This window comes from Helianthus annuus, chromosome 9 (genome assembly GCF_002127325.2).
Source record: "Helianthus annuus cultivar XRQ/B chromosome 9, HanXRQr2.0-SUNRISE, whole genome shotgun sequence".
In the NCBI taxonomy this organism is placed as follows: Eukaryota; Viridiplantae; Streptophyta; class Magnoliopsida; order Asterales; family Asteraceae; genus Helianthus; species Helianthus annuus.
The window spans coordinates 8,634,785-8,662,589 of NC_035441.2; the positions used below are offsets into that span (position 1 = coordinate 8,634,785).

At 38.5% G+C, this 27,805-nt stretch overlaps 2 protein-coding genes across 9 annotated transcripts; both read left to right on the forward strand.

Annotated features, from left to right (window-relative positions):
• The first annotated feature begins 475 nt into the window (after positions 1 to 475).
• Positions 476 to 25,003, forward strand: LOC110877131 (TMV resistance protein N). 8 transcript variants are annotated; one of them, XM_035977288.1, is made up of 9 exons: positions 478 to 955; positions 4,255 to 6,630; positions 6,725 to 9,551; positions 10,808 to 10,928; positions 11,171 to 11,216; positions 11,695 to 12,054; positions 20,328 to 21,423; positions 21,513 to 21,803; positions 21,901 to 25,003. In XM_035977288.1, the coding sequence occupies exons 6-9, from the start codon at positions 11,852 to 11,854 to the stop codon at positions 22,312 to 22,314; spliced, it is 2,004 nt and encodes a 667-aa protein (XP_035833181.1). In that variant the 5' UTR covers positions 478 to 955; positions 4,255 to 6,630; positions 6,725 to 9,551; positions 10,808 to 10,928; positions 11,171 to 11,216; positions 11,695 to 11,851; the 3' UTR covers positions 22,315 to 25,003. The 8 variants fall into 8 exon arrangements, with proteins under 8 accessions (XP_021980987.2, XP_035833179.1, XP_035833178.1 ...); XM_022125295.2 differs by lacking the exon at positions 11,171 to 11,216 and having other exon boundaries at positions 476 to 955; positions 11,563 to 12,054; XM_035977286.1 differs by lacking the exon at positions 11,171 to 11,216 and having other exon boundaries at positions 476 to 955; positions 4,255 to 4,599; positions 11,563 to 12,054.
• LOC110875233 (F-box/LRR-repeat protein 20) lies at positions 22,338 to 23,954 on the forward strand. The gene has a single exon (XM_022123431.1). It carries the CDS (start codon positions 22,338 to 22,340, stop codon positions 23,952 to 23,954), a length of 1,617 nt encoding a protein of 538 aa, XP_021979123.1.
• Positions 25,004 to 27,805: the final 2,802 nt, after the last annotated feature.

The window sequence follows — 27,805 nt, forward strand, 5'->3', positions numbered from 1 at the left end:
ATACATGCATAAAAAACATATTGAATTTGGTAAGGTAATAAAACCATTGTTTAATTAAGGTACAACCACTTAAGCACAACTTACAACCAATATTTGATTAAGGTACAAACATTTAAGCACAACTTACAACTAAACATGAATACATTATTAAGGTACAAGCACTTAAGCAATGTTTTCAGAACCGGACCGGAGGTCGACCCGATCGCCTTACGGGGTCAAAGGTCGGACCGGTTTGACCGGATTTGAGACCCGGATTACGTCATAAATTATATAAAAATATATACAAAATATAGAAAAAATAGAGCCAATATTTTACCTCATTAAGTACTTAGAAATATACATTATTGTTTTTCTAGAATATAAAATTTTCAAAATAAATTCAAATTTCTACAAAATATACTCAACTTTAGCCCAAACCTCATATATTTTAATGTTTAATCGTTTGGACAGGTGTATTCTAAACCACAAAACCATGGATTGAAAAGTAGTACAAAACCAGATAAACCCACAGAGTTTTCTCTAAAAATACATTTTCTTATTTAGAAAAAGAAAATAAATACCCAACCCAAAATCATCCTCATCATCTCTATACCCCCAAATCAAATTCCTCCAAACACATCAAAAACCTTAAACAACAAAACCAACCACTGGTGCACATGTTCTTTGTAGTTGTGTTTTCAGCAGTGTCGTTGACTTTGTATGTTCCGCCAATCAGAAGCTTGAATCTTTTTGTACAAACCATGGAGGAGATATGGAGGGAATCTAACCATGGAGAAGCTTGAAACCGGCCCGACCATAAACGAGACCCGCCGGCCCGACCGCCGGCCTGATGTTGGAACGGTTTTGTGGGCTGAACCGGCCCGGATGAACCGGCCGGACCGGTTCAACCGGCCGGCCCGGTCCGGTTTTAAAAACATTGCACTTAAGCACAACGGATAATAGATATTTGATTAAGGTACAAACATTTAAGCACAACTTACAACTAAACATGCATACTAATGTTTCAAATAAATAGTAGGTTAAATTACACTTTTCGTTCTTTATGTTTGTAGCGGGTTGCAATGGATGACCTTTAACTTCAATAATTACAATCACAGTCCTTTAATTGAAAAACCTGTTGCATGTTTTGTCCTTTGCTCCTAACCTGGTTAAAATTTTCAGTTAACTATGGCATATGCATTACACATGAGGGCTATTTGGTCATTTTACATGTTAAAAAATATATATTATAATAAATAAAATAGAAATACTTTAAAACAATTAATTAATTATTTATTTAATATATGTTATATATAATATATACATGTATTATTTGACATAACCTGCACATTTAAACAGACTATCACCCATCTCCACTACCTCCACCGCCCACCACCACCACCGCCTCACCACCACCACCCCAACCTTCCGACGACCACGAGCACCACCCAACCCTTAGTTCTGAAACCCTTGTAGATCTCAACCTCAGATCTGCGCACCCTCCTCAATCGTCCCCGTCAACACCACCAGGATACTTCATCTCAGGCAAACTTTCCTCCCCATCACCACCACCAGGATACTTCACATCACCACCTCCTTATCACCACCACCACTAGTTTCAAATACCCCATTTCTTCCCTGCCCCCTATCCCGGTTCAACTCCGGTCCAATCTCACCCCTCCCCGCAACCGGTTCAACTCCACTATTCTCCATCCCACCACTACGACCGCCACTTTCCAAATCAACCCGATGTGGACTACTCCTATCTCTAACACTAAAACTTCCAACTTCACCAGATATGGAAACAAAAACGGTTCTTTTAGCCCAAGATCTCAAATCTTTGGCATTGTGGTCACCTTGGGGAACAAAAGGCTTGATTTTGGATCTCAATTTTTTACCCTTCTGTTTATCTGCTTTGTTTGATGATTCTGAGGTCGACCCACGATCCATTTTGTTCAAGATTTTGGGGGGAAAACGAAGGTGGGTGTGGATAAATGTGAAGATTTGATCAACCCTTTTGTAAAATTGAAAATTTATTAGAGGGGTGTGTTCAATTTGGAAATTTGGGTTTTGCTGACTCTTATAGGGATGAGAGAGAAGGTGGAGTGATGAAGTTGGTGAGAAAAGGTAGTGTGGGTCACTGTTGGCAGCATTTGCATCGGATGAAGAGAGAGGGGGTGTGAGGTGCTTTGGTGGTGGTTGCAGAAGGCGACAGCTGGTGGCAGGGCCGTCTCCGAAAATCACAAAAAAAAATTGGCCCGGTTCGAGATAAAAAATTTGGGCCCTATTCGCAAATATTCATATAATATAAACAGTGGCGGATCCAGAATTTTTTTCCAGTGGGTTCACTATTTTTAGATGCTTCAATTTCATAGACCGGACATAAAAAATTTCGAGTCGGCTCAACGGTTCGGGTCAGGTAAAGTTCAAAACATAATAAGCAAATCCGTATGGTTGTTATGTTTTGTTTTTACTCGCTTCCTTTAAGTTTGTATCTTTGTTTTGCTGAAACGAGTTGGGATAGTGTGTATTCATTCAAATTAGCACATATATTAAATTAACCAAAAACACTAACAAAACCTACATCATTCACAGGCACCTTTATCCTTTATGATAAGGGATTCCCCTAAATAGCCACCAGCCCACCATCAACCCAACCTTCCTAATATCCCTAGCGGTCCTGCTTATTTACATCTATGAGCATTCATAGTAGACTTCTTACCCCCATACTTATAATTTAACTAAAATTATAATAGAACGAAAAGAAGCAAGTATCTTCTTGATTTGCTTAGCCAGTGGGTACTCAATAAGCATATGAGATTCACAGCAATACAAACGTTTTACAGGATCTAACAACTTGAACCGATATTTGTTAACAAGGATTTATATATTCAAGCTTAAAGCATTATCATTTCCTCTATATATTTCAAAAATGATGTAAAGCATTATCAATGTCAATTTTCAATGTAGGGACCATTAAGCCATATGTATAGCAGCATTAAAGTGAGTAACGCAAGCATTTTGTGTAGAACCAGAAATTTCCTTAAATATATGTTTAACTCAAAAATGACATAAGCAAATAAATAATGCCAAAATAAAAGATTACATAAACATCTTTTCAACAAAAAAACAATAACTTAATTACACAACTGACAAGGAAATAAAATCAAAACTTCACACAAATTAGAACTTATTGCAGCTTTTTTTACTGCTGGTATGGCTAAGCTTTATTTACTACTGGTATGGCTAAGCAAGTTTGTACTTGAATTACCCTATGTGTGTTTGAAGTTTAAACAGGTTTGAAATAAAAAAGAAACAAATAAAAATCACAAAAAAGATAAAAACGTGACTCGAACCCGACATATGAAATCAGGGCCTGATATCAACATACCTCAGACTAATAATAATTGCGATTTGCGTCTGATATACTCCGATTCCGAAATCCTTGTCTCCTGTGCGTGCAATACTGATCAGAAATTAGGAACTGATCAGCGTCGACCTTTTGTCTCCTGTGCGTGCAATACTGATCAGCGTCTGCGTCTTTTTTTCCCCCCAAATCCCACTTTCCCTCGTCTCTCCCTCCTGTGCGTGAATTTTCAATCATCAGGGTTTGTATTTGGGCCTATTTCAATTCATTAAAACCGTGGGCCTATATAAGAACATACAGAAATTTTTGGGCCCCATGCTGGTTTGGGCCCTGTGCACAGGCCCACTCTGCACATGGGCTTAGCCGGCCCTGGCTGGTGGTGGTAGTTGCTGGTTTCTTTAGAGAGAGTGAGTTCAAAGTATGTCTAGAGAGAGAAAGAGAGTGTGAGGGAGAAAAGGGGTATTTAAATTTAGTGTTATTTTCTTTTAATTTATGTTCTAAATAATCAAGTAAAAAGACTAAATTGTCCTTAAGTAAATAGATTTAACTGAAAATTTTCACTTGGTTAGTGTTAAAGGATGAAAGGTGTATTGAGTTTTCTAAATAAAGGATCGTGACTGTAATTATTGAAGTTAAAGGTCATCTATTGCAACCCGCTACAAACATAAAGGACGAAAAGTGTAATTTACCCTAAATAGTATATAAATATTAATATTAATAGTATATAATCTAATGCAACAATGCAACTCCTAATGAAACAATATGTTGCAAAATAATAATATATAAATATATAAATGTTTTGGGTCAGGTTACTCCACTGACCCGTAGTCCACTTTTTTTTATTGTCCTGTTTACAAGAAAAGTCCACTGACCCGTAGTCGACTTTTTTTTATTGTCCTGTTTACAAGAAAAGAAATCTGGACGGGTGAAGAGGGGCAAACAAAGGTGAATGAGTTGATCATGTACTATCACAGCTGCTTCTTCTTCGTCATCTAGGTTATGCTGCTATTCAAGTTCTTTCTCTGCAGATGAAGCAGGCGACAAGTAATGCCTTTTTTGTGTCTTCTTTATCTCAAACCCCCATAATTTTCCCCCAAATCTCTCATTTACCCCCTATGCAGCATTCATGCGCACTCCAACTGTTTGATAAAATGCCATACGGCCCTAATTTCCTATAAAACCTCATACAATGCCATATGAGGGTTCAGTGACTCACGTTTCATGTCTTACTGATCAAGTTGTGTCAGTCTCAAGTATGTATCCCTTTTTATTTTTGTTATAAGAATACTTGTTGTAATGAAAGTTGTTAGTGGGTACATATAGATTGATTATCCATGTAGATGCATATCGGGATATCTACACTCACTGCTGTGGGGTTTAATTCAGAACATGTTTACACTGCTGTTAATTTTGTGCTGTTAGGAACTGCACTCAGTGCTAATTGCAATAGTAAAATATTATCAGCTTTGCTTCGGTGGTTTAGCAATGTGTAGAGTTCAGGTCTTCTTTTTCCTCCTTTAAATCATCAGATTATGTATATTTTAAGCTGCAATCTTTTATCTTAGTTTCTGTTTTATTCTTCTATTTGCTGAATTGGAAACTTGGTATGTTCTTAAATCAAACAGCTGCATAGGATGTCATCCCTTTTTTAATCAAACCCTTGATTCTACATCTGTAAAGATACTTTGAAATGGAACCATTTCTTGCTGTGAATATTGAAACAACCTAGACTACACATTTATTATGTTTTAATGAGCTTAAACATAATATTTGTTCTTTTTGCAGCAGTTTGAACCTGTTTATGTAATTAAATTAAGGTTTAATAACAGAAGATGGTTAGTAGTTTTCAGTTAGAGACTGTAGCTATTTGTATAGTCAGCAGTTTTTGTGGTACCTGTGTTTTTGAACTATGGTATTCTATTTTTTTATGAGAGCACGTCACCAGAACATGTTACATGGTATGATACGTAATGAAATTAGTAAATGTGTTGAACTTAGAGCCCTCTAAGTCGAATTATGAAACTGTTATCTTCTTTAATTTGTTTGTGTACAAAGATTATGTCACATTTTACTGGTATGCAATGCAATGCAATGCAATGCAATGTACATTAAGTGCATTATGTGATGTATTCTACAGATTGCTCTTAAAAGAAACAAAACTTTTAGCCAGTGAAAATAGTGGCCAGATAATAATCTGTAATGAACTTATAGCACACGCCTGTAACTTTTAGAATTATGACTACGTATATTTTCATTTTCAAGCAATTGCTCATATCCTATTAGGACTTAACAAAACAAAATAAATCACAATTTGTCTATAGCAATTTCATCAATCATGTTTGCTTCTCGTATAATTTATTCACACTTTTCTCTCATTGACTGGAAATTTGTCAAGCAATACTTTGAAGGGAGCAATAACTTCATATCTTGGCCACCTCAATCGTCTACGTTGGTTCCCTCGTATATTAGGGTGCTGTCTATACGTCAAAGGCGAAAAAAATTCAAAATTTGGAGGATGTTATTTTCACAATGCTATAATTGGTTTAAGAGTTCTTGAGCAGAAATCTTTGATAGCTATTTTAGATACTTATGATTTACCCTTGCATGACCTTATAATAGAAATGGGCTGGAATATTGTTCGTCGTTTGCACCCTGATGATCCTAGCAGACATAAACGATTATGGATTAAAGAGGAAAATTGAAGATATATTGGTTAATGAATCGGTAAGGTTAGGCTTATAGGAAAAGTAAAAAAAATATATCATTTTGATTTGTTACGACAAAAACTTCATATAAGCTTTTATTTACACGGTACTGGAGCAACAAGTATAAAACTACTTAATACGGATCTCGATACATCAGTTATTATGAAAGGTCTCAGAAATATGAGGGAACTTAGGTTTCTTCACGTGGATAACCAACAAAGAAAATGGAAAGTTGATGAAGTTAGCCAATACTTAGCAGATGCTTTACGAGCTCTATCTTGGCCTCGATACCCTTATTCATGTTTACCTAAAGTCAGGGGCGGATTCAGGCTGGTTCACCGGGTTCCCGGGAACCCAGTCGATTTGGAAAAAAACGTTTTTTTGTAGTGTAAACCTTGTATGATTTGAAAAAAAAAAAACGTTTTTTTGTAGTGTAAACCTTGTATGATTTGAAAAAAGGAACCCAGTGTAAAAACTGGCTGGATCCGCCACTGCCTAAAGTAGTTCGAGGAAGTAAGCTTGTTTATGTTAAAATGGAGTGGAGCAATATCTCAACTCTGGGAAGGGGGAGAAAGAAAGGTAGGATAATAATTGTATGGTTGTTTTGCATGATGCCTTGTTATTTTATATTATGCCATTACACTGATAATCATCTTTCTGCTTCTTATGATAGGTTCTTGATAAGCTTAGATTCCTTGACCTCAGTTTTTCAGAGTTGGGAACCCTTGACCTTGGGATGACTCCAAATCTGGAGTGGTTGCACCTTGGAGGATGTTTTGAACTTGTAGAACTTCACATGCCAATTCAATGTCCAAAGCTTGTATTCCTCAATCTCTGTGGTTCTAAGTTGAGTAACCTTAACCTTGGGCTAACGCAACATCTCAAGACTTTACTTCTTGAAGAAAGTGATTCCTTTGTAGAACTCTACATGCCCGTTGAATGGCTGAAGCTTGAATTCCTCGACCTTAGAGGTATTAAGGCGAGTAACATTAACCTTGGGATGACTCCACGTCTCAAGAATTTATATCTTGGAGGATGTAATGAATTTGTAGAACTCCACATGCTAGTTGCATGTTTGAAGCTTGCATTCCTCGACCTCAAAGGTACTATGGTGATTGGGATGACTCCCCATCTCAAGAAGTTATATCTTGGAGGATGTCATGAATTTCTAGAGCTCCACATGCATGTTGAATGTATGAACCTCTCGAAGTCCTCGACCTCAGTGGTTCTAAGGTGAATAACTTAAACCTTGGGATGACTCCACATCTCAAGGAGTTAAATCTGGAAGGATGTAGAGACTTTGTAACTCACATGCCCATTGAATGTCTAGAGCTCAAATCCCTCAACCTCAGTGGTTCTTAGGTTAGTTACCTTAACTTTAGCCTGACTCCACATCTCAATAAGGTAGATCTTGAAAAATATAATCATCTTCGAGAAGTCCAGGGATGTCGAAAAGATCTCCTCCACCTAAACATAAGTGGTTGCTCGCGGTTTAAATATTCTGTTTGTAGAAAAAGGCGACATGAAGCTGGTCTAGGTTTGGTGTCTATTTTTGATCTAATTGCAAAGTCCCCTGCTATATGCCCACTCTGTTAGATTGAATCACACTACCAGAATGAATATCTTTGACGCAAGAATTGATGATGTTCTTAATTGAATTGGTGAATCATATTCGATACATATGAGTGCATATAAATCCGAGGGGCTCACATAGGATAACCGCCCCAACCTATGATATCGAATAATAAATAATAATAATACCGATAACCCTAACTAATATAATCTAATATGTATATATATATATATATGTAACAAAAAAAATCTAGCTTATAATTTCTTTTCGGTCTAATACCCTCCCTTAAGCTGGATTTCTCTAAACTGTAGGAGTTCCTTTAATCGCTGGAAGTCCTTGAGTTGCAAGGCTTTAGTGAGGATGTCTGCTACTTGTTGCTTGGTTGAACAATAACATAGTTCTATTTGTTCCTTCTTGACCAAATCCTGAATGAAATGGTATTTGATTCTTATGTGCTTACTCTTACCGTGATACACCGGGTCTTTGGCTAAACATATTGTCGATTTATTATCACAGTAGATCCGCTTCCGTAGATGACAAAGCTACCACCTTTTGCTTCTTTGATTGCCAGGCCACAACTCCAGATCCGAGGTAGAAAACGTATCATGACGTGCTTTTACTGTCATCGATGCTCCCTGCATAGTCACTGTCACTGAACCCGAGCAGCGAACCTTTGCTTCTTTTTGAGTACACTAATCCTTGTTTTATTGTTCCCTTTATATATCTATATATCTAAGAATTCTTTTCCCAGCTTCCCAATGACTTCTATTTGGTTGTTCCATAAATTGACTGATCTTATTGACGGCAAACATAATATCCGGCCTTGTATTAGTCAGGTACATGGGGCTGCCAACTAGTCTTCAATAGATATTAGGTTCTATCTCTTCATCAGGGTCCTACTTGGAGAGTCGTAATCCGTATTCCATTGGAGTGGAATTACCCGTGCAGTTTGTCATGTTAAATCTTTCCAATAACCCTCTAGCATATTGATGTTGTGAAAGCACAATATCTCCGTCTTTACACAAAACTTCCATTCCGAGGAAGTAATGCAGAACTCCCATATCCGTCATCTCGAATTCCTTTTTCATTGACTCCTTGAACTTGCTTATCATTAATAATGAATCACTTGCAATAATTAGATAATCAACATAAAGACAGATTATGAGTTTTGCCTTTTCGGTTATCTTGATAAATAACGTATGTTCATAAGTACATTTCTTGAACCCGTTTGACAAGAAATATCCTTCTATCCTGCTATACCAAGCCCTCGGTGCTTGGTTTGAACCATAGAGTGCATTTTTAAGTTTGCATACCTTTCTTTCTTCATCTTTGATAGCGTATCCTTCTGGTTGTTCAATGAACACTTGTTCATTTAAGTTCCCATTTAGAAAGGCTGTTTTTATATCCATTTGATGTAAATGCCATCCATGATGAGCAGTTAATGCTAAAACGAGTCTAACTGTATCGAATCTAATTACTGGAGCAAAGACATCTTGATAGTCGATGCCGTACTTTTGTTTGTAACCTTTCACCACCAATCTTGCTTTATGTTTGCTCACCTCCTCATGCTCATCATATTTAGTTTTGTATATCCATTTTACTTCTATTGGTGCTTGACCTTTTGGAAGTTTAACTAATTCCCATGTTTCATTTTTAAGTATAGAATCCATCTCCTTGTCCATAGCCTCCTTCCATTTAGTTTGTTTACTAGCTTCTTCATATGTTGTTGGATCCGTATCGGCAAAGAGAACGAAGTTCGCTACATTATTTGAACTGCTGCTTTCTTTATCATACAGTGCTTCTACTTGAGTCTTTGTAAGTGGCTTGGTTTTGCGATATACATCGGTTACCATCTTGGTTCTTATGACCTCGTTCTCTGATGATGACGATGAGTCTCCGTCTTCAGCTTCATTGTGTACATCTGCAGGTATACTCACCCCTTCATTGTAATTGTTATCTGCATCTTCATTCCGAAACTATCTCAAGCGGAATTACATTGTTCATGCGAAATTACTAATTCCGTGTGAAACAATTAGGGCATGTTTGGCTAAGCTTTTTGTCACAACTTATTGACTTATTGGCTTTTTGAAAAGTCATAAGCTCCAAAATGATGTTTGGCAATGAGGGTGTAGGTGAGGGGAAAAAGCCAATAAGTCACTCCATACTGACTTTTCCAAAAAGCCAATAAGTCAATAAGTTGTTTCAAAAAGCTTAGCCAAACATGCCCTTAATTTCGTGTGAGATTCTTTAATTCCGTGCGAAATTACACAAGTGTAATTTCGTGCGGAATTACCCTAAAAATACTGTTTCTCAATTACCCTAAAATACTGTTTAACCACCACAAGTGGCCTAGTGGTGGAGTGACTTGGGTTCTCTAATGGAGACCCAAGTTCAATTCCCATTAGTGCCACTTTGGTGGCCACCGACACCCGCTTTAAAGCTGGACCGAGGACACTCGAGGTCTCGGGTTCGAAACATGTTTCTTACCCCTCTTTGATGGCTATGGGTATTTGCCGCCTGGGATCCTTGTCGGGTGGTGAACTGGGAAGGGAGATCCCTTCCGCGGTCAGGGGTACCGTGCAACTACCCTTTTTTTTTAATACATTACAAGACTCAATAAAGACGAAGTTAACAGACATCAATGCATCAACAAGTGGAGTAGAGAAAATATATAGAAATGTTATTTTCATCTGTAAATATAGGCGAAACATTGTTTACCTTGTATAATTTTTTTAATATTTTTACAGGTGGTTGTGTGTGAAGAATATAGAAAAGTTAATAATAAAGATTTAAAAAAAATATAATTTAATTGGAAATAAGAGAGAGAAAACATAATGAATTTTGGGCACTTTGCAAGTTTTGTCCTTTATGTTTAAATTTGACGAATTTTGTCTTTTATGTTTAAAAATCAAGCACGTTTTTTCCTTAAAAATCAAGCATAAAGGACAAATGTGCTTGATTTTTAAACATAAATGACAAAACTCGTCAAATTTAAACATAAAGGACAAAACTTGCAAAATGGCCTAAAGATAAAGGACAAAACTGAAATTCACTCAAATTTTAATGTAATTATATAAATATGAATAAAAAATCAAATGTGAATGGCAAACGTAAACAAGCCCTTAGCTTCATCGTGCAACGAAAAGTTTGTAGGCGTTGACTTTGGTGTGTGATGATGTTCAGACGGAACCCCAACTTTGGTCTGTGAGAGACAGAGACTGATTTTGTAGCAGCTGAGATTTCATAAAAAGGGTTTTTGTGAGTCCGATTAGCGATTCCAACAAGGAAAAGAGTCGTCAACCAGGTATGGTGCAGATCCGGTCCGGGGTCCGACCGGTCTCCCCCTTCGCATAAGTTATTTGGTTTTCTTTTTTATATAACTTTTTTTTTCTGCTATTTTTAAATCAAATTCTTCTATTTTATTTTGATCTTATATAATTTTATACCTACTCTTATAATCTATGTTATCTTACTGAGTTTTATGTCATTTTAAATTCTCAGTGATTCTTTACATTTGATTTATTCGATATTTTATTTTATCTTTAGGACGCCAGCAATGGCGGTGATGTAAGACCAATAAAAGGAGTCAAAGGTTGGTATTTGCCGGCTTTTGTATAATTTATCATGCTATAATTTGTCAAACATATGAATTAGTTTTTTTTTTTTAATTTTTAATGGTGATGTTCTAAAATTAAAAGTCGTGTATAATGAAAAAAGAGGTTTACATGTCTTTGTAATTTATATACTATTTTATGTACCTTACTCGTCTTCAATTACTCTATTTCGTTGAAATTCAAATTAGGCATCTCTAACTAGTTGAACATTTTTTATTCAAACAAAATGTCAACCCTTGAAGGAGTTATTTATCTCTTCCCAATTGTTCACATAATTTCAACTTTTATTCTCTTCCAAAATTTCTTTTCTTTGGATCCTTGAAGCATACATTCTATGGCATCAACTTCAGCTTCATCCATTGAAAAGAGCTTCAAGTATGATGTATTTTTGAGTTTTAGGGGTGAAGACACCCGTAAGACCTTTATTGATCATCTCTATCTTGCTCTTCACCATAGAGGCATTATCACTTACAAAGATGATGAGAAAATCGAGAAAGGAAAAGGGATCGATGATCAGCTCATCAGATCCATCGAAGACTCCAAATTTCACCTAATTGTATTCTCAAAGAACTATGCATCTTCATCTTGGTGCTTAGACGAACTCGTGAAGATTATGGAGTGCCAGAGGACGACCGAGTTGCAAACTGCTTACCCCATCTTCTATGATGTGGAACCCACCGAAGTCCGCAACCAAAGTGGGGTAGTTGGAGAAGCCTTCGCCAAACATGAAAACAAAGAGGCTGCTGGAAGATGGAGAGATGCTCTAAAAGAAGCAGCCGGTTTGGCTGGGTGGGAGTTGAATAAAACTCTTGATGGGTAATTTCTTCATCCTATATTCTTTAATTTTATTTTCTTCTTAAATTAAACAGAGTATATTGTTAGCTTATTAGAGTTAATTGCCCGGACGGTCCTTATGCTTTGCCATTTTTTCACCTTTATTCCCTAACTTTCTAAAGTTACATGTATGTTCCCTGTTATTTTATTGTTTATTACTCAAATAGCCCCTGAATATGAATATCAGTTAGTTTGCTCAGTTAAATAGGTGTGAACTTACTAATTGCCCTTAACAACAACAATAAAAGAAATCTACTTAATTATTTAAGTTTCAAGTAGGCCCGTTATTTATTAAAAGAAATATAATTAAATTAAATCATTTAAATGAGCCCACCCCTCCTCTACCCAACACGTCCTTCTTCACCACTCCACCACCCACTTCTTCCTCCTCAACCCCAACCCAAACCCACACCTACAAACCAAATCCACTTCTTTCATTTTCACATTATTAAATACATATCATCCTTTTCAGGATTGTTGGAATGAGAAGTTAAACATGATAAAACCCAGATGATTTTAAGATGTTGGTCAGGTTTAGCATGCATTAATTCGAGAAATTTTAATGTAAAACCAGATAATTTAGGGCCACTGTTTTGATGTGACTCCAAATGGCTCTGAATTGATTGATTAATTTCTAAGTTGTGTTCATTGTTTGTCAAAAAGTTGAAGTTGTGTTGGTTAATGGTGTTTTGGGGTTCAACTGAAGTTGTGAAAAAAGTGACGGTGGTTGTGGTGGTCATGGTAGGTGAGGTGGTGGGAGTTGTGGTAGGTGACAATTGTGGTTGTGATGGGTGGTGGTTGGTTGGTAGGTGAGGGTGGTGATTGGTTGGTAGGTGACGGTGGTGGTTGGTGGTGGGTTACGGTGGTGGTTGTGGTGGGTGGTCAATTGTTACGTGAAGAAGAGGAGGTGGTGCTTACTTGAAATTTAAATTATTAATTAGATTTTTATATGTTTTATTTATTTATTTATTATTATCATTACTTCGATTATTACTATTACTATTATTATTACTATTACAATTGTAAGATAGAATAATTCTGAATAAATTGTATTGATCGATAACCTACAATATATATATATATATATATATATATATATATATATATATATATATATATATATAAAAGAGAATTGAGAGATCTTCTCTCAATTAACATAAATCCTATCCATATATACAATCACTACTATAAATATGTACGAGGTCTATTACACTCCTGCAGTCGTAACGGGAGGAGAGCGTATGCTGAGACTGGACCGAAAGTCTTTAAATAGTATCCGCGGGAGCCCTTTGGTGAATATGTTAGCAATCTGGTAACGAGACGGCACATGGAGAATACGAACATCACCTCGCTGAACATATTCCTGAAAAAAGTGAATATCTAGTTCAATATGTATGGTACATAGATGTTGAACTGGATTTCCAGATAGATAAATGGTACTGACATTGTCCCAATAAATTATGGTTGCACGTGAGAGAGGACGATGTAGCTCAAGAAGCAAATTCCGAAGCCAGCAAATCTCGGCTACAACATTAGCAACGCCACGATATTCAGCTTCTGCACTAGAGCGAGAGACGGTGGATTGACGTTTGGAGGACAAAGATATGAGATTGCCCTTGAGATAAACACAGTATCCGGATGTGGAACGACGAGTGTCGGTACAACCAGACCCGTCGGCATCAGTGTAGGCAAGCAAGGATAGTTGTGGTGCGGGTCCTAAAAGAAAACCAAACTCGGAAGTGTCCTGATTTGTTACCTTGCTGATTTGTCTTGTGACTGGTAGCTCCAGTATCCATGATTCCGATTGGATCCTCTTGATTGAGAGAGAAAGTGTAGAGGGCTTGAGCAATGTTGGTTGGAACTGGTCCTGCAGTGTGAGCTTGCGATGGACCCAGTATGCCAACACCTATATTGGGCCTAGGCATTAAGGGTTTGGGCATGGTGGACTGGGATTTCCTGCTGGCCATCGTTGGGCCTGGTTTATGAGGATGGCCCACTGATTAGAGGCCAAAGATTGTAGGAAAACAATGTATGGGTGTTGATTTGATGGGACAAAACCACGTCCTCCTCTCCCTGCGTTGTTGTGGCCACGACCCCGTGTACGACCCCGGCCGCGCCTACGGTCCTTGGTGGAACCAGGGTTGGTGTGTGTATTAGGGCTGTTGTGTGCGGTGGAAACTGTGGCCGCAAGGGCTGTGGCAGAAGTAGATGCATAGTGTTTACGCTCAGTTTCTTCCATGAGGAGGCGGGAGCGAGCTTCATGAAAGTTGGGTAGGGGCTCTCGATTCTGCAGGATTGTGGAGATACCATCATAGTGTTCAGTGAAACCAGTGAGCAGTTGAAGAACAAGTTGTTGATTGTCAACCGGAGCATTAACACTAGCAAGTTGATAAGCAAGAAGCTTGATTTCCTGATAGTAGGCTGCCATAGAGAAATTTTCAAGTTTGATGTTGGAGATAAACAGCCATGGTATTGCTATTATCTTTGAACAGATTGGCCAGGTTAGTCCAGGCTTCATGGGCTCAGGTTTCAGGATGGTATGAAGGACATCTGTGGATATGGTTCCATAGACCATTGTAGGACTATGGCATCAATCCAATTCCATAGTGCGTCAGCATCAGAGGGAGGCGTGACAACCTTTATTAAACATAAAGATTTCTGTGTTTTATTGATATGAATTAGCAGAATACATAAGGAGTATAAATAGAGATGATTACAGGTAAATATGGAAAATGTAAATATGGAAATCTCTATTCTAAAGCTAAGCATAAATCTTGGCTAACATTATTCTAATTATCATAAGTCTCAGCTGATTGTTAGGGCTGATTATTAGTCTAATATCCCCCCGCAAGTTGAGGGCGGGGAACGACCTGCAACTTGGACCGTAAGAACTGGAACCGCTGAGAAGATAACGGCTTGGTGAAGACGTCAGCGATCTGATCATTAGTAGCTATGAATTTGACATGCAGATTACCCTGAGCCACCTGTTCACGAACAAAGTGATAGTCCACTTCAACATGTTTTGTGCGAGCATGAAAAACTGGATTAGCCGAAAGGAAGGTGGCTCCTAAGTTATCACACCAAAGAGTGGGGGAGTAATTTTTAGCAATACCAAGTTCACGAAGAAGGGCCTTTAACCAAATCAATTCTGCAACTGTATCAGCAAGGGCTTTGTATTCTGATTCAGTAGATGAGCGAGACACAGTGCGTTGTTTTCGGGCTATCCAGGAAACAAGATTCGATCCAAGATAGATAGCAAATCCCCCCGTGGACCGACGGTCAACGGGACACCCGGCCCAATCAGAGTCAGAATATGCCTGTACCGAGTTGGTCCAGTGAACATCAGTAAAGGCATGAAGAATAGAGCCCGAGTCGTGACGAATACGTAAACCCAAGTCAGTGGTACCCTTTAGGTATCTCAGGATTCGTTTGACTGCTGTCCAATGGTTCTCAGTGGGTGCATGCATAAACTGGCAGACTTTGTTGACATAGAAGGCAATATCAGGACGGGTCAAAGTAGCATACTGCAAGGCTCCAACAACCTGACGATACTTGGTCGGGTCAGGCATCAAGGGACTGTCATCAGGCATAAGAACCTGAGATGTACTCATAGGCGAATTGACTGGTTTGCAGTCAGATAACCCTGAACGCTGTAAAGTATCCCAGATGTATTTCTTTTGAGATAGGATAAGATCAAGACCATGGCGAATGACTTCAATGCCCAAAAAATAATGAAGAGAGCCCAAATCTTTTACAGCGAACGAAGAGCTTAGACTCTGAATGATGTGATCAACGGCCTGGTTGTTGTTCCCAGTGATGATGATATCATCAACATAGACCAAAACATAAATAATTGTACCTCGTGAGTTGAGAATGAACAAAGACGGATCTGTTTTGGACCCATGAAAACCAAGCTGTTGAAGAGCAGTGGATAGCCTATGGAACCAGGCCCGAGGAGCTTGTTTGAGTCCGTATAGAGACTTATGAAGGAGACAAACATGATGTGGCTTGGAGGGATCAACAAAGCCCTGTGGCTGTCTCATGTAAACCGTTTCTTGAAGATCACCATGCAAGAATGCATTCTGAACATCCAATTGGCGTAGGGCCCATTTGTGAGTGGCAGCCAGAGATAAAACAACTCGAATGGTAGTAGCCTTAACTACTGGACTGAAAGTCTCATGATAGTCAACCCCAGCCTGTTGATGAAACCCTTTGGCTACAAGACGAGCTTTGTAGCGAGTCACTTTGCCTTGTGCATCCCTCTTTAACCTGTACACCCACTTACAATCAACCACATTAGAATTATCAACATAAGGAACTAATGACCACGTCCCGTTTTTATTAAGTGCATGAAACTCTTCATTCATGGCATGACGCCACTCCGGAGACTTGTTAGCGACGGTAAAGGAAGTGGGTTCAGTGAGTTGATCAGGGGAAGTGGTGGTGTAATAGGCTGATGGGTTATAGCGGTTCGGACGCTTTGGGTTAGGACGAAGATGAGCTGGGCGAGGTCGAGTGGGAGAGTCAGGTTGGGCAGATTGGGTAGGATTAATAGGTGGATTCGGGGCTGATGTGGTCGGTTCTGCTGGACCCGGTTCAGAAGAGGAATCGAAGGGTGTGGGCTGGACTGGGTCAGCTGGTTGGGGAGGCATAGGTGTAGGAGCAGAAGGGGGCTGATTAGTGTTTGGGCTAGAAACTGTGGAAGTAGGGTTGTTTTCGGAGTTGGACAGGTTGGGTGGTGGGGTCGGGAAGATGGAAGTGTAGGATGGAGGAGGTGGGGCAGGTGGTGGTGGTGTACGAGATGGAAGAATATGTTCATTAAAACGAACATGACGTGCGACATAGACACGTTCGGAGACTGGGTCAAAACACCGGTAACCATGATGGTTTGGGCTATAGCCAAGAAAGATGCATGGAGTGGAGCGGAAGTCAATTTTGTGACGATTGTAAGGACGAAGATATGGAAAACATTGGCAACCAAAAACCCGAAGGAAGGAGTAATCAGGTTTATGTTTGAAAACATGTTGATAGGGAGACATGTTAGAGGACACCCGAGAAGGTAGGCGGTTTATGAGATAGGTAGCAGTGTCAAAAGCAAACCGCCAAAATCGTAGTGGAAGATTGGAGTGGGCTAGCAGTGCAAGCCCAGTTTCCACAACATGACGATGACGACGTTCAACAATTCCGTTTTGCTTGCTTGTGTGAGGGCATGAACGACGATGAATGATGCCAAGCGAGTTAAAAAATGGAGTTAGATTCCGAAATTCACCACCCCAATCAGTTTGCACACTTTTTAGTTTAGTATTAAATTGACGTTCGACCATGTGTAAAAATTGTTTAAAAGTTGTGTAAACATCAGACTTGTGTGCTAATGGATAAAACCACATATAGCGAGAGTGATGATCAACACATAAAAGGAAAAAACGATAACCATCAAGAGATAAAGTGGGTGAGGGACCCCAAACATCACAATAAACTAAATCCAAAATATTATTGCTTCGAAAAGTAGAAAGTTTTAAAGACAGTTTGGATGATTTTCCCAACTGACATGAAGTACATAAGCAGGATGATAATTTGGTGGAAACCGGTAAAGAACAACTAGAAATAAGTGATTGAAAAACACGAAGATGTGGGTGTCCAAGACGATGGTGCCAAATTGTGGAGGACTCTTTTGTTGCTGTGAAGGCGACTTTAGGAAGAGACTTGAATGTAGGAAGGCGGATGGAATAAAGGCCTTGCTCACTTGGTCCCGTTAGAAGGATAGTGCGTGTAGACTCGTCCTTCACAACAAAAAAAGAAGCATGAAACTCAAAGAAAACATCATTATCTGAGCAAAATTTTTGAACGGAAAGGAGATTTTGTTTTAGGGCAGGAACATGAAGAATATTAGAGATATTAAAGGTTTTGTGTGGGGTGTAAATTTTTGAAGAACCAATATGAAAGATGGGAAGGGGTGTACCGTCGCCAACGTGGAGAGAATCATTACCTTGATAAGCTTCAGAGTTGTCAAGACTTGCTAAATCCGGGGAGGCATGATCATTGGCTCCAGTGTCGGGCTTCCAGATGACATCATATTGTGAGCTGGTATCCGAAAAGGCAGCAAAGTTGGCCTGAGAAGGCTGCCTAGAGGGACCAGCCTGATTGGGGCATTGAGTTGGTAAGTGACCGATCCCGCGCACCTGTTACAATGGCCAAAAACAGTGTTTTGTGTAGCAGCCCAAGAAAATTGTCTATTGTTACCGGAATTGTCACGGCCCCGATTTGAATTTGCACGTGAGTTGCCACGATAAGTACCACGTCGATTGCCACGGTTGTTGTTGTAAGACCGTGGGGCAAAGTAAGCTTGGGGTTGTGGGCTGAAGGCTGGGGACGGCTGGTTGGTGTTAGGAGTAGGCTGTTGTTGATAGCCAAGTTGAGCAGCAAGCAGTTGAAGATTTTGGAGTTGAGATTGGATGTTGTTAATGGTGGGAGGTTGTTTTGTGGTGCTGTTGTAAGCCTGTGGTATTAGGGAGGGTTGTGGTTCTTGGTTTTTCGTAATCATGTAATCATGGTCGGTCAATAAACCATATAATTCGTTAAACTGAACAGGTGGATTACGAGCCAGTAGATTACCTTTTAAGCTATTGTACTCCTCCCGAAGACCCGCAATAGTAAGCATCACCACATCTTTATCTTTCTGGGGCTCCCCGATGTTAGCCAAGGCTGTTGCATATTCTTGAGCACGAGTTAAATAGTCAACAGCTTTCTCATCGCCTTTCATGGCTATTTTCAAGAGTCGGGTCTTCAAGGTATACTCATGTGAGGCGGTTTGAGGCGCGTAGGCGCGTTCCAGAGACAGCCAAACATCTTTAGAAGTAGTGCCCTGGACATGTTGGAAGGAGGCTTCAGACACGGTTGAGATGATAAGCATGCGGACATGGGCGTCATTTGCAATCCACCGGGTGTAGTTCGGGTTATCAGCAGCAGCCGCATCAGCGGAAACTTTTGGTGATGGGCAGGGTATGGAACCATCGATGTAACCAAACAGGGAATTGGAGACAAGGAATGGTTCGACCATTGCTTTCCAATAGCCATAATTTGAGGGTGAGAGGGTAAAGGCGAACTTGTGAGAGTTGTGAATAGTCTTTTCTTGGGTGGTAAAGAGGGCAAGGGTGGCCATAATGAAGACTGGAATGGGTGTCGCTGCTGTTCAAAGAGAGAGTTTGTTGAGTAGATGGCCGGAGATATTCCTCACGGCTGTACAGCTGCTGTCCGGCGGTGGCCAGAAAAAAAAAAGGAGGCAGCAGCTAGGGTCAGAGACAGGCTCTTGATACCATATTAAACATAAAGATTTCTGTGTTTTATTGATATGAATTAGCAGAATACATAAGGAGTATAAATAGAGATGATTACAGGTAAATATGGAAAATGTAAATATGGAAATCTCTATTCTAAAGCTAAGCATAAATCTTGGCTAACATTATTCTAATTATCATAAGTCTCAGCTGATTGTTAGGGCTGATTATTAGTCTAATAGCCTTGCCATCGGCTATAGAGGAAGGGGAAGCAGTGGTAGACATGGGACTGAGATGGTCAGCAACATCATGGGCTGTACAGAGAACCTTGAAGAGTTCAGACCATGTTGTGTAATGGCTGGTTTCAACCTCAAGAGTTATGGGTATGAAGTTCTTGATGCTAGACACTGTCATGGCCGGGTGAAGTTTAGAATCCACGGAGACTAGAAGAAAAGAAAAGATAGGCAGCGACAGAAGAGAATAGTCGCAGGAAACAGGTAATAGGAAAAAAATTAGGGTTGGGAGAGAATTAGGCTTGATACCATGTAAGATAGAATGATTCTCAAATGAATTGTATTGATCGATAACCTACAATATATATACAAGAGAATTGAGAGATCTTCTCTCAATTAACATAAATCATATCCATATATACAACCATTACAATAAATATGTACGATGTCGATTAATTACTATTATAATAATAAGTAAGGGTATTTGAGTAATTTTACACTAACTTAACTGAGTAAGCTAACAGACATCCACTTAGGGGACTATCAGAGTAACAAGTGAGCAAACCACATGGAACATACATGTTATTTTAGAAAGTTAAGGACTAGAGGTGAAAAAATGGCAAACCACAGGACCCATCCGGACAATTAACTCAACTTATTATTTTATATATAATCGCATGCTATGTATGAAAAATATATTTTTCATGTGGGATTTTGAGTAATCTAATTGAATCTTCTTTAAACACAGGCATGAAGCTAAGTTTATCCAGAAAATTATTGAAAAGATTTCACCAAAGCTATATTTCATCAGTTTGAGGAGTGATGAGAACTTAGTGGGGATGGAGACGCGGGTAAAGGATGTAGTTTCATCTCTAGAAATTAATTCTAATGATGTTAGTATGATAGGGATCAAGGGGATGGGAGGTGCTGGCAAGACGACTTTGGCCAGAGCAGTTTTTGATCATATCTCCGTTTGGTTTGAAGGTAAAAGCTTTGTTGAGAATGTCAGAGAAGGTTCAAAAGGCTCTGGTTTGAAGGAATTGCAAAAACAGGTCCTTCAAAATGTGTTAAATGATAAAAATTTGGATGTAGAAAGTGTTTATGATGGGAAAATTATGATGAGAAAGATTATGCCTGGCAGAAAGGTTCTGGTTGTTCTAGATGACGTGGATCACATAGACCAGCTTAAGGCGTTAGCAGGTTCACCTAAATGGTTTAAGCCAGGAAGTAAAATCATCATCACAACAAGAGATGAGCAAGTGTTGAGGGCTCACGGAGTGAACTTTATCCATGATGTTAGTCTGTTATCACACGAGGAAGCAATTTGCCTCTTCAATAGGTGTGCATTTGTGAGAGAGATTCCAGTTCAAGAGTATGAAGAGCTATCAAGAAAAGTTGTACATTATGCTGCTGGTCTTCCGTTAACAATCACAGTTCTGGGCTCGTTTCTTTGTGGAAGAGCTGCACATGAATGGGAAGATGCCTTAGAAAGACTAAAAACAATTCCGGAAGATCAAACATTACAAAGATTGGAACTAAGCTATAGTGGTCTAGAGAATGATCACAAAGAAATATTCCTAGATGTTGCATGCTTACTAAGAGGTGAAACAAAAGACGAAGCGGCCAGAGTACTTAAAAGTTGTGGATTTAATGCTGAAATTGGTTTAAGTGTTCTTGAGCAGAGATCTTTGATAACGATTTCGGATACGGACTGTTTGTGCTTGCATGACCTTATAGAAGAAATGGGCTGGAATATTGTTCGTCGTTTGCACCCTGATGAGCCTAACAAACATAGCCGGTTATGGATTAAAGAGGAAATTGAAGATATATTGGTTAATCAATCGGTAAGTTATAAGTTTGCGTAAAAGGTGAAAGACTATAACATGTTTATTTCTTATGACAAAATTTCATATCAGCTTTTTTCTATTTATAGGGTACAAAAGCAACAAGATGTATAAAGCTGCAGTTTACGAATCTCCATCCAACTATAATTATGGAAGGTCTTAGAAATATGAAGGAACTTAGATTTCTATCTGTGGAAAATGACAACATAGAATGCGAAGTTGATGAAGTTGGTCAATATTTACCAAATACTTTACGATGTCTACATTGGCTTCGATACCCTTTTTGGTGTTTACCTGAAACATTTCAAGCAAATAAGCTGGTTAAGCTTAAAATGATTGAGAGCAATATTTGTGAACTCTGGGAAGGGGAGAAAAGAAAGGTAGAATAATGGTTTATTCGTTGTTTTGCATGATGCTTTATTTTGCTGCATTTTTTGGTTTCACTGATACTCATTATTTCTTCTTTTCTTATAATAGGTTCTTAACAAGCTCAGATTCCTTGAGCTCACTGATTCAAATTTTAGAACTTTTGACCTTGGCATGGCTCCAAATCTTGAAATATTATATCTTAAAGGGTGTAATGACTTTGTAGAACTCTACATTCCCGCTGAATGTCCCAAGCTGAAATCTCTCAACGTTGGTGGTTCGAAATTGAGAACCTTTGACCTTGGAATGACTCCGAATCTCGAAGCATTAGATCTTGTTGAATGTATTGAATTTCAACAACTCCACACGCCCACTGAATGTCCCAAACTGCAATCCCTCAACCTAGGTTGTTCAAAGTTGAGAAACGTAAATCTAGAATATTTTTATCTTACAAAATGTTCTAAATTTTTACAACTCCACATGCCAGAATGTCCCAACCTAAAAGCCTCCACCTCGGTGGTTTAAAGTTGAAAACCTTTGACCTTGGGATGACTCCAAATCTCGAAATATTAAATCTTCTAGGGTGTGATGAGCTTGTAGAACTCCACATGCCCGCTGAATGTCCCAAGTTAATTGTCCTCAACCTTGGTCATTCAAAGTTGAGAACCTTTGACCTTGGGATGACTCCAAATCTCGAAGTATTAGATCTTTCTAGATGTAATAACTTTGTAGAACTGCTCACGCCTATAGAATGCCCTAAGTTGGAATTCCTCGGCATTAGTAATTCTAAGATGAGTAGCCTTAACCTCGAGCGGATTTCACAAATTCAATTTTTATATCTCATTGACTGCTATGACTTTGTAGAACTTCACATGCCTGTTGAATGTCCAAACCTTGACATTCTAATGCTCAATGGTTCAAAGTTGAGAACCTTTGACCTCGAAATGACTCCGAATATCAGAATATTATATTTTGATGGATGTTGTGAATTTCAACAACTCCGAATGACCAGTGAATGTCTCAAGCTGGAAACCCTCAACCTTACTGATTCAAAGTTGAGAGCCTTTGACCTTGGGATGACCCCAAATCTCCAAGCATTATATCTGAATGAATGTTACGAACTTCATCGACTCCACATGCCTGCTGAATGTCCCAAGCTGGAATCCCTCAACCTCGGTGGTTCAAGCTTGAGAACTTTTGACCTTGGGATGATTTCAAATCTCGTCACATTAAATCTTGAAAGATGTTATGAATTTCAACAACTCCACATGCCTACTGAATGTCCCAAGTTGAAATCCATCAACCTCAGTGGTTCAAAGTTGAGAACCTTCAACCTTGGTATGACCCCAAATCTTGAAATATTAGATTTGGGATGGTGTTATGACTTTGTAGACCTCCACATGCCTACTGAATGTCTCAAGCTGAAATCCCTCAACCTCAGTCATTCAAGCTTGAGCACTTTTGACCTTAGGATGACTTCAAATCTCGTCACATTAAATCTTGAAGGTTGTTATAAATTTCAACGACTCCACATGCCCACTGAATGTCCCAAGCTGAAATACCTTAAACTCGGTCATTCAATGTTGAGAACCTTTGACCTTGGGATGACTCGAAATCTCGAAACATTAGATCTTGAAGAATGTCTTGAATTTCATCAACTCCATATTCCCATTGAATGTCCCAAGTTGAAATCCCTAAATCTTGGTCGTTCAAAGCTGAGAACTTTTGACCTTGGGATAACTCCAAATCTCGAAATGTTAGATTTTAAACGGTGTAATGACTTTGTAGAACTCCGCATGCCTGATGAATGTCCCAAGCTGAAATTCCTTGACCTTAGTTTTTCAAAGTTGAGAACCCTTGACCTTGGGATGACTTCAAATCTTGAAAAATTAATTCTTGTAAATTGTTATGAATTTCAACGACTCCACATGCCCACTGTATGTCCCAAGCTGAGATTACTCAACATAGGTGGTTCAAAGTTGAGAACCTTTAACCTTGGGATGACTCCAAATCTCGAAATGTTATGTTTTAAATGGTGTAAGGAGTTTGTAGAACTCCACGTGCCTGTTGAATGTCCTAAGCTGAAATCCCTTTGCCTCGGTCATTCAAAGTTGAGAACCTTTGACCTTGGGATGACTTCAAATCTCCAAAACATTAGATCTTAAAGAATGTTATGAATTTCAACGACTCCACATTCCAACTGAATGTCCCAAGTTGAAATCCATCAACCTCGGTGGTTCAAAGTTGAGAACTTTTGACCTTAGGATGACTCCAAATCTGGAAACGTTAAATCTTGAAGGGTGTAATGACTTTGTAGAACTCCACATGCTTGTTGAATGCCCAAAGCTCAACTACCTTAGTCTCAATGGTTCTAAGGTGAGTAACGTTAACCTTGGGATGACTCCACGGATCGAGACATTAAATCTTCAAGGGTGTGATGACTTTGTAGAACTTCACATGCCCACCGAGTGTCCAAATCTCAAATTCCTATGGCTTAACGTTTCTAACATGAGTAACATTGACTTTGGGCTGGCTCCACATATCGAGATGCTATATCTTGAAGGGCGTAATGACTTTGTAGAACTTCACATTATAGAGGCACTAAAGCATCTGCACCATCTACAAAGTCTAACATTGTCATTTAAAAAGATTAAGCATCTTCCGGATAGCATTTGTTTGTTGAAACATTTGAAATTTCTAGAACTTAAATCTTGTTGGTGTCTTGAGCAGTTACCCAAGGATCTTGACAGGTTAGATTGTTTGGAGACGTTAGACTTAACGGATTGTATTTTCTTGCAAGATATTCCAAACAACATCTGCAAGATCAAAGGTTTAACAAGGTTATGTCTCAGCTATTGTATTCTAGTTGAGAATTTGCCAGAGGAACTTGGCCGTTCAGAATGTTTGAGAACGTTGAACATAGAAGGTGCGGGCATAAGTCGTCTTCCCCAAAGCATTTATCAATTGAAAGGGCTGCGTATTGTTGGGTCTAGGTGGCGGCTTGAATCATATGGTTTTACATCCTTGGAAAAAGTCTCAGGATGGCTGCTTGCGTCATATGGTTTTACATCCTTGGAAGAAGTCTCAGGATCCACAGGGTACTCTGTTGTATTGCCATGAATAACAACCTGAGTCTCCTAATGGATGATTATAAGGTGGTCCTCAATTCAAAAAAAAAAAAAAAAAGTAATCAAATTTCTGTGTAAATCAATAATGTTGGAGAGATCAATCCAGTTTCAGGCAACAGCTGATTCCACCAAGTGCTCTGTTATCGTTTTCCACAAATCAATAAGAGCATTGGTGATTTCAAGTTACGTTTCTTAAAATAAAATGCATTGTCTTATGTTCAAGCAATCGATGTAAGAGACCTTAAACAATTTTTTTGCGTGATTTTTGAATGTATGAGTTTTTGAATATTTAAGTTTGCCATTTATGTAACATAACAGGGACTTTCTGGTAGCAGTATTACATTGATATGAAATTTTTAATTGTTATTTCAGCCTAATGTTGGTATATTCATTGTTTGTTATGGAACCTTATTCGAGTTAAAGCCGGCTTTAACAGGGTAAATGTGACTTGACTATGTTCACAACTGAAGTATATACAAGTTACAATAACAAGTAATACGCATATTTATATAATAGTTCTGTTAAGGTTAATAATTTGTTCTTGTAGGATTTACAAGGGATGAACATGTACTCTATTTTGCAATCTTTTAAAAACCGGTTTTTAAGTTATATCGGATTGTGCTCTAAAATGGTTCAACCAGTTGAACCGGGTTGTATCGGGCGGTTGGACCGGGTTACTAGTTAACCCTATAAATTCCATAAAATACAAATTCATCTTAAAAAGCAATACAATCTCAACTAGGATTTATGTAACTAATCATAGTTTTATCTAAAAACAACTATTTTTATTGTAAACTATTAAGCATTTTAAGAATATTTTTATTAGTTATAAACAATATTGCATTGTATGAGGCGAGTAACAATTTCAACAACGACGAATATTGGAATAGAAGACACTAGGTTAATTACCGAAAATATAGAAGATCAATATTATCTTAATATTGTATTTTATTAAAATTAATAAATCAAATCTTAAGATAATGCAAACCGGTTCAATGGTTTGAATCGGTAGAACCGGATTTACCGCCGGTACATAAGACATACTGTATTCGGGTTTTACCGACCTTTATCGTACCGGACTCGTGTCCGATATCCGGTTTGACCAGTATAACCAGCCGGTTCATACCGGTATTTAAAACATTGTTATTTTGTCTTATTAAGGATCATTTCCGACATTACAACAAAAATAGAAATTATTTTTTTATAAAAGGCATGTCAGTTAAACTTTATGCTAAGTCAAACAGTTAAACTTTTATAAATTACATATGACCAAAGGCAAATCACGTAACCCATAGGTACATAAACAATCAACTGCACTGATTAAGATATATATGACCCGTTAATGATGAGCAGCTGATCCGAAAGTTAGGCTCTTATTTGTACTAGTTGGACAAGTGAAAGGAGGTAGAAAGGACATAAACTTCAAACTTCCAATGGGTATAATTACACTAAAAACAAATACATTTTCTCTCTCCATCTAATTAAATAATATTTTTATACATTTATCATTAACTTTTCTCTCACCTTTACTCACAACAATTTTCAAAATATATTAAAAAATTATAGAGGGTTAACAGTGTCCCCTTAAATATACAGATGAACAATAACATTTTCTATCTCCTCCACTCACAACCACTTTTTAAAATATAAAAGCATTTCTCTCAGAATTTGATGAATAGAATGTGAATACTCTATAATAGTATCTTGTATATTTAGGCAATTGATTTGATTATTATTGTATAGATATCTGCATCTGATGAAACACTGACCTGAATAGTAGACTCCGACTAGTACTTCAACTCTTGGCGATCCGAACAGCCGACTGCAAAACAGAATACCGTTAGGACTCGTTACAGGAATGGGGTTATTCCTGTAACCACCCTCCGGCGTGAGAATAAGTCTCGGTTTGGGAGTAAGAAAGTATGAGTAAAGAGAGAGAGAGAGAGAGAGAGAGAGAGTAAACGAGAGCAAAATGAATCATACCTTTGATGTTTACCTCTATTTATAGTTTACCATTAGGATTTCCCTTAACTTAGGACGGGCTCCGATAAATTAGGGATTTGCATGATCTTCCCAAAAGATTGGGGATTTGGTTACGTGGTTTATCCATGCAGAATGGAACATTCTAAAATAAACATGTGTAATTAAGTATTTATAATAGGTAATGACCGGGTCTGGTTGGCTGATCCGGGTCATACCTCGTAATGTCCCCCTAGTCCGAAGTTGTGAAATGAAGTTCATGAGATCGGAATAAAAAAGGAAAAAGTCAAAATTCCCCCTTTGAGTGTAAGTTTCTCGAGTGGGGTATCGTTACTTTTTTGAAAACTGGCGGCGATGGGAAAGGATGTGACAGTTAGGTCATCATTAGGATGACAGTTGTACTTTCCCTGTCTTGACACGTGTTCCCATCCGTTTGCCTTTTTGAATTCGAAAGGTTGTTATCCCTTATAAATAGGTTTCCCGTTTAGGGTTTGGAATTCCATTTCCATCTTTGTTCACACCTTCTTCACTTCTTTCATTTCTTGATTCCAAAAATGGCCTCCAAAACTGGCGAATCTTCTTTTGCCCAAACAGGTTCCGATGCATTGTATTGCAAATGGGGACCTGTATCATACAACAATCTTGTACAAGAGTACAACATTAAGCCAGAATGGAACCCGATGTTGCCGTCAAAGACAGATACGACGTTCCCATTGAGACAGGGGAAAATCACTTTGTTTAGTGATTTTTTTAAATTCTGCAATTTCCGGTTGCCAATCACCAAGTTTTGCAAGTCCGTTCTTGACTAGTATCCCATTCATATCTCCCAACTGCATCCTTTAGGGTTGGTCAAACTTCGTCATTTTAAGTTTGCTTGCACAGCCCTGGGTCATATCCCTGAAATTACC

Coding starts and splice junctions, on each gene's coding strand:
- LOC110877131 (XM_022125295.2), top strand. CDS start 11,573: ATGGCATCAACTTCAGCTTCATCCATTGAAAAGAGCTTCAAGTATGAT. Junction 12,055..20,327: donor TTGAATAAAACTCTTGATGG/GTAATTTCTTCA, acceptor CTTTAAACACAG/GCATGAAGCTAAGTTTATCC. Junction 21,804..21,900: donor GGGAAGGGGAGAAAAGAAAG/GTAGAATAATGG, acceptor TTCTTATAATAG/GTTCTTAACAAGCTCAGATT.
- LOC110875233 (XM_022123431.1), top strand. CDS start 22,338: ATGACTCCAAATCTCGAAATATTAAATCTTCTAGGGTGTGATGAGCTT.